General features: G+C 45.3%; 1 protein-coding gene across 4 annotated transcripts in view; it reads right to left on the bottom strand.

The window, feature by feature from the left end:
• Nucleotides 1-12,143, bottom strand: part of ARL6IP4 (ARF like GTPase 6 interacting protein 4) — a 30,611-nt gene extending 18,468 nt beyond the window's left edge. Inside the window, exons 1-4 of one of the 4 annotated variants that reach the window (XM_073586080.1) lie at nucleotides 12,119-12,143; nucleotides 8,540-8,734; nucleotides 7,952-8,302; nucleotides 7,730-7,847 (exon numbers count right to left, since the gene is read on the bottom strand). In XM_073586080.1, coding sequence (XP_073442181.1) covers nucleotides 7,730-7,847; nucleotides 7,952-8,302; nucleotides 8,540-8,711 — 641 coding nt within the window. In that variant the 5' untranslated portion in view covers nucleotides 8,712-8,734; nucleotides 12,119-12,143. Of the gene's footprint in view, nucleotides 1-7,729; nucleotides 7,848-7,951; nucleotides 8,303-8,539; nucleotides 8,735-11,721; nucleotides 11,984-12,051 lie in introns of those variants that run through there. The other 3 variants (XM_073586077.1, XM_073586078.1, XM_073586079.1) reach the window with 3 other exon arrangements.
• Nucleotides 12,144-12,992: the final 849 nt, after the last annotated feature.

The raw sequence follows: 12,992 nt of genomic DNA, 5'->3' as shown, positions 1-12,992 counted from the left end.
GAACAAAGTGTTGAATGAGGCGTTCAAGCGTTGTCTTTTATACCTTTTTTGTCAGATACATTTCGCACATTGTCAGCGCTTTGAAGACCAATAGGGAAGAGGAGGCGTGGCAGGTAAGTCACGCCTGTGTCGCTGAGCCATGCGTCGTTATTGACGTCGCTCATCGTTTTAAAAGCTTCAAACACAACGATAATTACTGGACAGCGGGACGTCAGCGATGGAAAAATGTACCTGCACATTCGAGCACGATCAGCGATAGCCGACGGGGGGTCCGGTCGCTGCTACCTTTCACACTTAACGAGATCGCTAGCGTGATCGCTGTCGCGTCACAATATCGGTGTCGCTTGAGCGATATCATTAGCGATCTCGCTTAGTGTAAAACCCCCTTTAGCCCAAAGGTGAGATCCGAGGAGGCACCCATATCTAACTGATAGTGGTTAAAAAAGGTGGAAGGAGATGACCAGGTGGCCGCCTTACATATCTGGTCAATTGACACTCCAGATTTCTCTGCCCAAGACAACGCCATGGCACGAGTGGAATGCGCCCTCAGATTCTGTGGAGCCGGACCACCATCTGCTGTGTAGGCAAAAGAGATAGCCTCCCTAATCCATTTTGCTAACGTGCGTTTTGATACCCTAAACCCTTTCTTAGGACCTTGGAAGGATAAAAACAATGCGTTTTCTTTCCTCCAAGGATCAGTAGCTGATATATATTTTAGTATGCATCTTTTAACATCTAACGCATGAAGCTTCTGCTCTTTAGGGTTGGTAGGATTAGGGAGGAAGGGAGAACTCTCTCGTGTCCTGTTAAAGTGTGATGCTACCTTGGGCAAGTATGCCGGGTCCGGTTTTAGGATTACTCTATCCTGTAAGAACTCTGTATAAGGGGGCAACCTGGAAAGTGCCTGTATATCACTTGTTCTACGTGCAGATGTTATTGCTACCAAAAAAGCTGTCTTAAGGGATGTAACCTTTAGCGAGGCCAAATCTAGAGGTTTGAATGGCTTCTCTGTCATAGCCGTAAGGACTAAATTTAAGTCCCATGGTATACATTTATCCCTGTGTATGGGTCAAGATCTAGTAGCCGCTTTGATGAATCTAGCCACCCAATAGCTGCTGGCAATATCACAGGTAAATAGGGCCCCCCCCAAGGCTGAAACCTGTACTTTTAAGGTACTTGTGGAAAGACCGAATTAGAGACCCCTCTGGAGGAATTCTAGAATCTGTTTTGTGGGTATTCCATCCCTGATATTAAACTCAGAGGTGGACAAGAATCGCCTCCAGGTTCTAGCATAGATATTCGTAGTAGTTTGCTTCCTGCTTTTCAGGAGGGTGTCAATTAAATTTTTGGAGAAACCTCTATTCTTCAACAGTGCCCTCTCAAACACCACGCCGTCAAATGGAGTCCCGCTACTTGTGGGTGGTTGACTGGCCCCTGGTACAGGAGATCCGGAAGGTACGGCAGTACCCAGGGATTGCATACTGACACGGTCCTCAACCATGCGAACCAGGTCCTTCTGGGCCAGAATGGGGCAATTAATATGACTCTTGCTCGATCTTCTCTGATCTTTCTTACTAACAGAGGTAAGAGGCTTAATGGTGGAAAGGCATATGCCAGAGAGAAGTCACATTTTATCAGGAAGGCGTCCACTGCCAGTGGATTTTCCCTGGGGTTCAGAGAGCAGAATGTTTTTTCCTTTTCGTTTTCTTTGCTGGCAAAGAGGTCTACCTCCGGCTGACCATCTGGTTGTAAATCTCCGTGTTTAAATCCCATTCTCCTTGCCTTAGGGCCCTGCAACTTAGAAAGTCTGCCTTCATGTTGTCTTTCCCTCCGATATGGAGCGCAGTTAAAGATTGAAAATTTTCATCGGCTATCTGAAATAGACGTTCCGTTATCCGCATCAGGGCCTTGGAGCGTGTTCCCCCTTGGTGGTTGATATAGGCTACTGCTACATGGTTGTCAGAGAGGATCCTCACATGATGACCCTGTAGGTACATAATGAGATTTTTTTAACTGCCAACTCAATCGTCAACAGTTCCCTCTGGTTAGATGAGGTTTCAGTTTCGGAGTCCCAATGTCCCTGCACCACTATGTCCCCCATATGGGCCCCCCCAACCCAAGGGGCTAGCATCTGTGGTTACTATGCAGGTTATCTGCATCACCCAGGGCACCCCTGATGATAAGTTATTGTCATCAAACCACCATCTAAGTGATGTAAGAGTCAAAGGGCTCAAATATACTTGACCTTGTAGAGACCCCTCTAAGGCCCTGTTGCTAACTAGGACGTCTCTCTGAAGGGATCTAGTGTGAATTTGTGCCCACCTGACTGCTGGGATACGTGAGGTCAGAGAGCCTAACAGAGACATGGCTTGCCTGAGGGTCATGGAGGATCTATCAATTGCCCGAAGTACCTGCTGTTGTATGTGTTCTAGCTTATCTGATGGCAGAAGACACTGCTGGGTTACTGAATTTAACATTAAGCCTAGGAACTTTTGGACTCTTAGGGGCTGAAAACTGGATTTCTCGTAATTTATTATCCATCCGAGACTCTCTAGTCTGGATTTAGCCTGCTCTATCTGGGATAGACAATGGTCCACCGATTTCCCCACAATCAAAAAATCGTCTAAGTACGGGACAATCAAGATATCAGACTCCCGCAAATGAGCCATGACCTCAGCCACTATCTTCGTAAATACCCGGGGCGCTGCTGAGAGACCAAAAGGAAGAGCTCTAAACTGAAAATGAAGGATTAGACCGTCCATTGAAACCGCCACTCTCAGGAACTGCTGGAAGTCTGCGTGGATAGGCACATGATAGTATGTGTCTTTCAAATCCACGACTGCCATAAAACACCATTCAAACAACATCTTTATTGCTGAACTGATGGATTCCATCTTAAAGGTGCGATTAACCAAAAACTCATTGAGGGAACGTAAATTAATAATGGTTCTAAATGATTTATCTGGCTTTTGGATCAGGAACAGGGGAGAGTAGAAACCTCTACCCCTCTCAGATTCCAGAACCTCCACCAGGACTTTTTTCAGGCACAGACTTAAGATTTCTGCTTCTAAAGCAGCTTGTTCAAGTGGCAAAGATCTTAAGGGAGTTGGTTTAAAGGTATCCCGTGGAACATAACTAAACTCCAGCTTGAGACCGGTTGATATTACATTCCGCACCCAGTCACTGTTGGTGATCTGCAACCAGGCTGGAAGGCTGACAGTCTACCCCCCACGGGAATTGCTAGTCATTGGCCAGATTTCTTTCGCTCTCTTGACGAACACCTGAACATGAAGCCCGTACCTCTTCTCTTTCTATCCTCCCATCTGGGACGGTCTCTATTAGGTGAAGGATTGCACCTTCTCCCCTGACCAAATCTCCTTCTGTTGAACGGACATCAGTAGGATGCAGACCACAGATTAGGGAACTTTTTCTTATCATCCCCGGCTTTCTCAAGCAATTCATCCAGGACTGCTCCGAACAAATATTCCCCTTCGCATGGGATAGTGCAGAGCTTTGACCTGGATTGAATGTCTCCCTGCCAGCACTTTAGCCGCAGGGCTCCACGAGCCGCATTAGAGAGACCTGCTGCAATGGCGGCCATTCTCACCGCATCAGCAGAGGCGTCCGCTAGGAAGGCTGCGGCCTCCTGGATTACTGGTTGGGCACTAAGAATTGTCTGTCTAGGTGTCCCTTGTTTCAACTGAGACTCCAACTGGTCTAACCAGATCATCATGGACCTGGCCGTACATGTTGAGGCTACTGCTGGTCTTAAAGAACCGGCTGCCATCTCCCAGGTACCTTTAAGGAAGGCATCTGCCTTCCTAGCTAGAGGATCTTTAATGGTCCCCATGTCCTCAAAAGGTAGCAAGGATCTTTTTGATGCCTTTGCGACTGCCGCATCTAATTTAGGGGCCTTGTTGTCCCAAGTGTTCACTGCCGGATCATCGAAGGGGTATCAACGTTTGAGGGCTGGTGGTAGCGAACGCCTCTTATCTGTTTTTTTCCCCCCCATTCTCTACGGATTAGATCTTGAATCTTTTCGTTCAAGGGGAAGACCCTTCGCTTTCTCTGCTCCAGCCCCCCGAACATGACATCCTGCATGGATAATTGAGGTTTAGGCTCCTCCACTTCTTGTTCCTCTCACCGCCTTTACCAGCTTGTCTACCCGGTCTAGCAGCAGACAAAACCGGCCAGAATCCTCTTCCTCCGAGGAGGATGAGACAGGGGAGTCCTTACTCCTCCTCCATTCTACCGAGGAATCTGACTACACGGGGTCCCCACACCTTAAGCTCTCTGGTTGGGACAGGGATTTCAGGGTTTCTCTCATCTCTGCCCTGACATTGTCCTTTAAGCTTGCAGCTATTACGGGCGATTCTTCCGCCACTGTCTGCTGAATACAGGGGGGGGGGGGGAAACACAACCTTTTGGGACATGAGTCCGGTAATGGACATGCACAAAGTGCGCATTCTCTGTGTTTTGTCTTACTCGTGAATTTATTCCCCTGAAAGTAAAACATAGAGGGAAGCCCCGTCACTGAGTGAACATTATTCACGTAGATCACTTACCAGTGCAGCAATTAAGTACCGGAGAATGAGGGGGATCTTTCTCAGTCGATGCTCCTGTCTGTCTGGAGGAGCTTTTATGACTGGATTGGTCACTTCGCCCCGCACGCTCCTTACTGTCCCGGGACTCTTTTCTTTTGTTTGACCTGCCGAAGGTCCTCTAGGGGCGGCAGTGATGATTGTCGCTGCTGTTGCTCTTGTTCACTCTCCATTACTGCGTGCAATAATGTGGCCAAAAGCATGGAACCCCTTTTGGGCCCTGCTTATATACCCCTCCTCCGGACAGTAGATATGCCGCGCCCTACCCCTTTGATCGGGCCCCCCTCCCCAGCTGGTGTCGCTATCAGCCGGTGACTCCGCGCTTACCGGCGCCTATTCCGATGGGCGCTGCCATCTTGGGAGTCCTCGCGCCTGCACAGTGGCGCTGCCGACCCGAAAGCGCCCCAGGCTCCGCCCCCGACGTCACCGCGACTCTGCACACGCTTCCTGCGTAACCGGAAGTCCCGCGGGACACCCGGGCGTTCCTTCCACAGCGCTCCCCAGTCCCTGGCACCATGCAGCCGCGCCGGCCCCCCGACCACAGCAACCGCTCCGCCGGAGCAGGGAGACCCCCGGGAGCATACTCACCGGCGGTGGCTGATCTCTTCCCTGGAGGCGGATATCCACCGGACACAGCTCCCTGCTGTACATGCCACCGCCGTGCAGCCCATCCAGGACCACCATGGCGTCTTCCAGGAGATCCGCACCTGGCCGAGGTAGGAGACCCCTTCGCTACCTGTACCGGCCGGTCGGCCTGGGATCAATCCGGATTCCATCCCCTCAGGAATAGGAAACCAGACTGATGCGTGGGAGAGGTGGAGCCCTTTTGTATCTGTAGGTTTCCTGTTCCTGAAGGGCGGATCCCCTCTCGTGGTGCTGTCATGGGAGTCCGAATAAATGAATGTAATCCACACATAAATATAGAAATAAAGTTGTTAAAGCAAAAAAACAAGAAGTATCAAAAACAAAGTCGTTTTAAAAGCATGATACAGCAGAGACAAAACATGTGAAAAAAAACGCAAGTAAACTAATTTAAATAATAGGTGCAGAAATTCTCCAATATTAACCCCTTACTGCCATTGCACAGATAGGTACTGCCATTGGACGTACTCCGCTTTGATGAGGGTTCCGGCAGTGAGCCCGCATCAAAGCTAGGACATGTCAGCTGTTCAAAACAGCTCACATGTGCCCGCAATAGGCGCGGGTGGAATAGCTGACAGCGGCATTTAACACGCGCTTCCGGCCATCGGGCCGGAAATACGCGCACAGCTGACCCCCTATGATGCTCATAGCAATGCAGTATTTATGCTACATAGAGGCAATCTGAGCATCGCCTCTATGTAGCAGACCTGATCAAGCTATGGCAGCTTATAGTCTCCCATGGAGACTATTTAAGCCTGTCAAAAGTGAAAGAAAAATAGTTTAAAAAAAAAAAAAAAAAAAAAAAAAAAAAGATAAAACAAATACAAAAAGTTTAAATCACCCCCCTTAGCCCCATTTAAAAAAAAAAAAAATTCGAAACGCCAGAAATACTTTTGGTCGCCGTGACATTACATTAAAATGCAATTACGGGCGATCAAAAGAACGTATCTGCACAAAAGTGGTATTGTTAAAAACGTCAGCTCGGCGTGCAAAAAAATAAGCCTTCACCCAACCCGAGATCACGAAAAATGGAGACACTACGGGTCTCGGAAAAATGCGCATTTATTTATTTTTTTAAGCAAAGTTTGGATTTTTTTTTTCACCACTTAGATGAAAAAAAACAAAAAACAAAAAAAACAAAAACAAACCTAGATATGTTTGGTGTCTATGAATTCGTAATGACCTGGAGAATCATAATGGCAGGTCAGTTTGAGCATTTAGTGAACCTAGCAAAACAGCCAAACAAAAAACAAGTGCGGGATTGCACTTTTTTTGCAATTTCACCGCACTAGGAATTTTTTTCCCGTTTTCGAGTACACGACATGCTAAAACCCAATGATGTTGTTAAAAAGTACAACTCATCACGAAAAAAAATAAGCCCTCACATGGCCATATTGATGGAAAAATATAAAAGTTATGGCTCTGGGAAGACGGGGAGCGAAAAATCAAAAAGCAAAACCAAAAAGAGCTTGGGGGTTAAAAAAACACAACAAAAGTTCCTTGTGGGAACGGAGCCTTAGAGATACTGAAACACCCACTTTATGGTGTTCATCACTTGGGCGGATATCGTGAAGGGGGTTTTCCTTCAACATGGAAAGGATTCTGCGTTCATCTACCACTGTTGTCTTCTGTGAATGTCCAGGCTTTTTGAGTTCCCAGTGCAGTCTTTTTCTTGAAGAATGTGCCAATCTGTTGATTTGGCCACTCCTAAGATTTCTGTTGTCTGTTTTTTTTTTTTTTTTTTTTTCCAGCCTGAAGATGGACTTTTTCCCTGGCATTGAGATCTTCTTTGACCGCATGTTGTGGGTTCACAGTAACAGCTCCCAAATGTAAATGCCACTCCTGCAATCATCTCCAGATCTTTTACCTGCTTAATTCATAATAGATTATCAAAGAAATAGCCCATGAAAGAGCTTATGAGATAATTGTCCAGTTACTTTTAGTCCCTTAAAAAGAGACAGCTACATATTAGAGATATATTAGGGTGTGAATACCCTCAAATTGAAGCTGAAAGTCTGCACATATTGATTATATAGCCATCTTTAATATGTTTTGGTAAACAGCCAAAATGACAAAACACTGTCCAAATATTTCTGGACCTATTTGTATGGTTTACCACAGAGCTGGACAAAATCCAGCATCCATGTTTTTCTTTTTTCACCTCAATGCACAGAGCAGTATGTGGTCATTGACAGCATCCATGTCTTCCTGCATAAGGAAGCAGACTGCTCTTGCAGGGCAGAGAGCACACAGCTGCTGACATTTAATGATAGTGCCGTGCCCTCTCTTGTATCCATGTTTGCTAGCAGACACCGAGAACTACATACAGCAGTCAGCAAGAAGGTGCTAAATGCAGCTTTCTGCCTGGAGTATACTACTATTATTTTACTAGCTCCAACCAGGGTTGGCTCTGCTCACAAAATAGTGAGAGAGTTTTGCAAACAAATTAATGGGAATGTGAAATGTCTAATAAGCATAATGGTCACCTCGTTCTACCAGTTTCTGGATCCACAACTCTGCGGATAACACTTTGCCGAGCATCCCACTCTTCCTTGGTCATTGGTTTCATTGCTTGAATACGAGATTTCTGTTCATCTGTCAAAACTTATGAACAAACAGAAAAAACATTTGGTAAACGAATCTATTAACACTGAAACCATCTTTAATGCTCGTTTGGTTTCCAGAGTCCAGAATTCTAGCCTCTTTACCTGGACCAGTGCTTTCCATAGACTCCTTCTGCCAAAGATCCAGAGAGGGTCCAGGATGGAATTCTTCATTCCTGTCTGGGGTTTCCTGGCATTTCCCTTTGACCATATCTTTCTTGCTATGTTTTTTACTTTTCTTTTTCACCTTTTTCTTTTTTACCTTTTTATCTCTTTTCTTTTTCTTCTGACTCCCGTTTCCACTGCAGTCTGTTGATTCATCTAAACAGCTTGATGATGATGAGCTAGAGGAAGAGGATGTACTAGGCTTCCGTTTTCTTCTTTTCCTCTTCTTTGACAGAGATGATGATGAAGATGAAGAAGTGCTCACTTTCCTCTTTCTTCGCTTTCCTTTCTCTGAAATAAAAAAAAAAAAAACAAACAATTTATGGGTGAAAAGTTAAGGAAATGTGTATAAGTAAAAGCATCTCAGCTATCTGGTTCACTGTGCCCATATACCAGGGACCACCTGTGCTTCTAACGGCCAGCCGCACTACACTCATTAATAGACTGTTATTGAGGAGGGTAAGGGGCAACAGATTTCGGTCCAGCACAAGACTATAATGAGGACTGTGCCCTAATTGTCTCACTAACCTTTCCTAGAGGTATCAGCATGATACTTGGCATGAGAAGAGCTCTTCCGTGGAGGCGAAATACTGCTGCTGCTCTCTCTATGGCGAGAAGTAGATTTCTTTTTCAAAGATTTATGATGAGACGCTGTACGACTTCTACTGCGATGTTTCCTTTTTTTATCAACTTCGTCCATGATGGCTCCTTTGGAAAGGATTACTGTAAAGCAAATGCAATCTGTTAACAAACCACCATGCTACCATAAAATGGCAGCAATTGTACATCAAACTAATCTATTTAAAACCATTAAAACATCAAGTGACTAGAAGATATGATAAACTGCACATCTAGTGTGCTCTATCATATTAATTTTAGTTTGCTCAACAGTTGTTCCTTGCAATGCATTTTATACTAGGAATATCCTGTGAAGCCTTAACATGATTATGGGTAACAAAAGTTTATTTTTATATATTAATTTACAAGATACCATAAAATAATTCCAGAGGCTTGTCTGTTCATAATAAATATCTAAGTTTCATCCTTAGAAAGCTGCTAAGAGCAAAGTAATTCTATCCATCTGGACTTTGCCATTTCCTTAGCGTTGCAGCTGTAAAGGGAGCAAGTATATTATTAAAATAAATCTTTATATAGCGCCAACATATTCCGCAGCGCTTTACAGTTTCAAATCACAACTCATAAGTAACATTATGGCCATGTGCACACGATGCAGATTTGCAGCGTTTCCGCAGCGGATTTTACCGCGCAGAAACGTTGCATATCCGCATTGTGATGTACAGTACCTTTAAAATGAATGAAAAAAAAAAAAAAAAACGCTGTGCAGACGCTGCAGATTTTTCCGCGCAGTTTTCCTGCGGTACAAAATCCGCAGCATGTTACTTCTTTTGTGCGGTTTTCTATCTCCCCTGTTACCAAATCCGCAGGGGGAAGACCGCAATGGAAAACCGCACAAAAACCTCGTGAAAAATGGAAGAAATCCGCAGGAAAAATGCAGGTCATTTGACCTGCGGTTTTCTTCCATTCTGCACGGAAAAATCCGCAGGGCTCAAAACTCCGTCTGCACTCAGCCTAACAATACAATAATTTAAGCAAAATAAGACGACCCTGCTCGTGAGAGCTTACAATCTACAATGAGGTGGGGGAGATACAAAGTACAGGTGTGTATTTACAATGGTGTATTTACATAGATGGTCCAGCCATCTTAAGGGAGTGAGGGATGGATGGAGTGAATGGGCTACACATAAAATGACTGATTAATGAACGTGATAGGTCGCTCTGAACAAATGTGTTTTGAGGGAGCGCCTAAAATTGTGCAGATTGTGGATAGTCCTAATTTCTTGGGGTAGAGCATTCGAGAGGATTGGCGCAGCGCGGGAGAAGTCTTGGAGTCGGGAGTGGGAGGTGCGGGTTAGTCGAAAGTCGTTTGCAGAGCGAAGCAGTCGGTTAGGCCGATAGACAGAAATGAGGGAGAAGATGTAGGGAGGTGCTGCACTGTGGAGAGCTTTGTGGGTGAGAACAAGTACTTTGAATTGGATCCTATAATGAATGGGCAGCCAGTGTAACGATTGGCGAAAAGAAGACGAGTCCGAGTACCGATTAGCCAGATGGATGACCCTGGCTGCTGCATTAAATATGGACTGTAGAGAGGATAGTCGAGTAATGGGGAGGCCAATTAATAGAGCGTTGCAGTAGTCCAGGCAGGAGTGGATCAATGCGACAGTGAGGGTTTTTATTGTTTCCATGGTGAGAAAAGGGCGGATTCTGGAGATGTTCTTTAGGTCTAAGCGGCAAGAGATTGTATTTGGGATGTGAAGGAGAGATTCGTGTCAAACATAACGCCTAGACAGCGTGCCTGCTGCTGGGGTGTTATTATGGTGCCACCCACGGAGAGGGAAATGTCAGATTAAGGGAGGTTAGTAGACGGCAGGAGCAGAAGTTCAGTTTTTGAGAGGTTAAGTTTCAGATAGAGAGTGGACATGATGTTGAAGACTGCGGACAGTCACTGGCGTTCTGTAGTACAGCGGGGGTAAGGTCGGGGGATGATGTGTATAGTTTTATACTTTTGTTTAGTCATCCGCTTCAAGAATACTAGTTATTTAGCAGATACTTCTACAGTTTGTTTTTTTTTTAATTTAAAAAGGAACCTGTCACGTTTTATGCCACCCGAACTATGGGCAGCATGAGGATGGCTTCTACATTACAAACATCTATGGTTTGACGTTTCAGAAAAAAAAAAAAATAAATACCACGAGTGGATGGGGCAAGGCGACTAGTCCAAAAGTTATGTCCTGGCCAGCTACTCCTTGCCTACTCACATCTTTACACACACGGGAAAACGTCACAGCAAGGGCAACATGCTGGCTCAGTGGTTAGTACTGTTGCTTTGAAGTGTTTTCAAATCCCACTAAGTACAACATTTGCAAGGAGTTTGTATGTTCTCTCCATGTTTGCGTGGGTTTCCTCCAGGTACTCCAGTTTCCTCCCACACTCCAAAGACATACTGATAGATCATTTAGTGTGAGCCCCGATGGGGACAGTGATGAGGTCTGTAATAAGATGGCGCTATAAAAGTAAGCATAAATAAAATAAGTCTGAGCGGGCAGGCAGAAGGTGCTGCGGACATACCTCTTGGACTAGTTACTTTATCCCTGTTTTAAGCTATGGTTTTTTTGGAAAAGTCTCAGCGTCTGAGTAAAACAGGTTTGTAATGCAGATGCCGGTCTCCATTTCCTGATAGCTGTGGTTCAGGCACCCCATGAATCATGTGATAAGTTCCCATTAAAAGTTATTTATGGCATAATTTAATATGCCATAAATGACTACTCCTAGTGGTATAATAGCTGAAAAATCCCTAAACAACCCTCCCCCAAAAGATGAGAAAAAAATATAAGTTGATACCTAGTCTCTTAATTGCTGCCCCCATTAATGTAATACAAGCAGGAGTGCTTAGCGGCTCTAGAAAGGCTCAATTCCACACCCGTAGATCATCGCCCATACAATGGCTGCCGTGCCCGGCCTAATTGGTCTTAGAAATACCTGTGAGGCTGTAATCCCAGCACAGTACGCCCCACGGTCTGCCCGGGCATCGCAGGCATACCACGTTTGACAATATGACAGTGTGAACGCAGCCAAGTCTCAGAAGCGACTTATCACAGACGCTGTCCAGGGAAATGCATGGAGGCCCTCACCTTACAAGATTAGCAGAAGCCATTACCAACATGGCAGGCCGTTTCATTCATGTAATAACCAGGAGCTGGACCTTCCCAGCCACCGCAGTAACAGCAGGCTGCAGCCTCACCTTCCTCCTCAGGACCTAAAGGCGACAACCTCGGCTCTCATGCTGCTAACACAATACGAGTCAGACACGGGGAGTGGGGCGCTCCGTACACGGGTCCCCAGTATGCAATGCATCACGGCTGAGGTGTCCCAGAGCAGGCAGCGCGCATGCGCACTAGGACTTTCCACAGCGGCAGCGATTTGTTACATTGCAGCAACATAGTAATAATGGCCGCCCTCACCTGGAAGACTAGTAACAACAGCGACGCCACTGTGGGATACGCACGATACTTCGTGCCTTTTATTTACCTGACGGACGCTTTGTGCAACATTTCAAAATGTCCCCGGATACACAGCTCCTCACTTCTAGTTCCGGAACTCTCCACAGTGGGTGAATGCAGGAGCGTACCTGAGAAATGCGGGATCATCTATTACAGGGGTTGTCCAGCTCCCGAGGACACATAGCGAGAGAGATTAGATAGAGAGAGACATGCAGAAATCATTAGATACAATGTTGCAATGCCACACGTCATGTCAATATATTGAGTTTAATTAAAAAAATTTATTTTACTCAATATATTGCAAAAATTATTTCAGCCTGAAATACATACATTTAAGTAAAATCTATTAGTGATGAGTGAACGTGCTCGGATGAGGTGTTATCTGAGCATGCTCGTATGGTAAGAGTAACTTCAGCGTGCTCGAAAAATATGCTTGCGTCCCCGCGACCGCATGTCTTTCACAGCAACACATGAAGGAATTGCATTTAAAAAAAAGGAAAACTATGGAGCTTAAGTCCAAAGTAGTAAAAAAGTAGAAATGTATTCAATAGAATCAAATAGTAACATTCATTTAAATACATAGGACATCAATACAGGAGACATGTTCAGCAGAGAAATCGAGACATCAGGTAGATGTCGGTGTGTAGACCAAATAATACCACATCATTAATATAATAAAATGCATAGTGCCGTCCCATCATGTCAAGGGAGAAGAGACCAAGGTGGTAAGATGCTGAGTAGCAAGCATACTAATCAGTGGCTAGCAGCGTCGGGCTGGAGCACCTTGGGCCCACCAGAGAAAATCATTCTAGGGGACCACTATGTAGCTACATAGAAATAAAAACAAGACCACCAATTGTGTGGTAAAACATGCTAATATCAGGGTATAATATAAGGTAGTA

The sequence above is a fragment of the Dendrobates tinctorius genome, unplaced genomic scaffold (assembly GCF_039654945.1).
Source record: "Dendrobates tinctorius isolate UK_male_01 unplaced genomic scaffold, ASM3965494v1 ptg000090l, whole genome shotgun sequence".
Lineage (NCBI taxonomy): Eukaryota > Metazoa > Chordata > Amphibia > Anura > Dendrobatidae > Dendrobates > Dendrobates tinctorius.
Note: the sequence above shows the minus strand (reverse complement) of the source record. Positions and strands in the feature narration are given on the sequence as shown.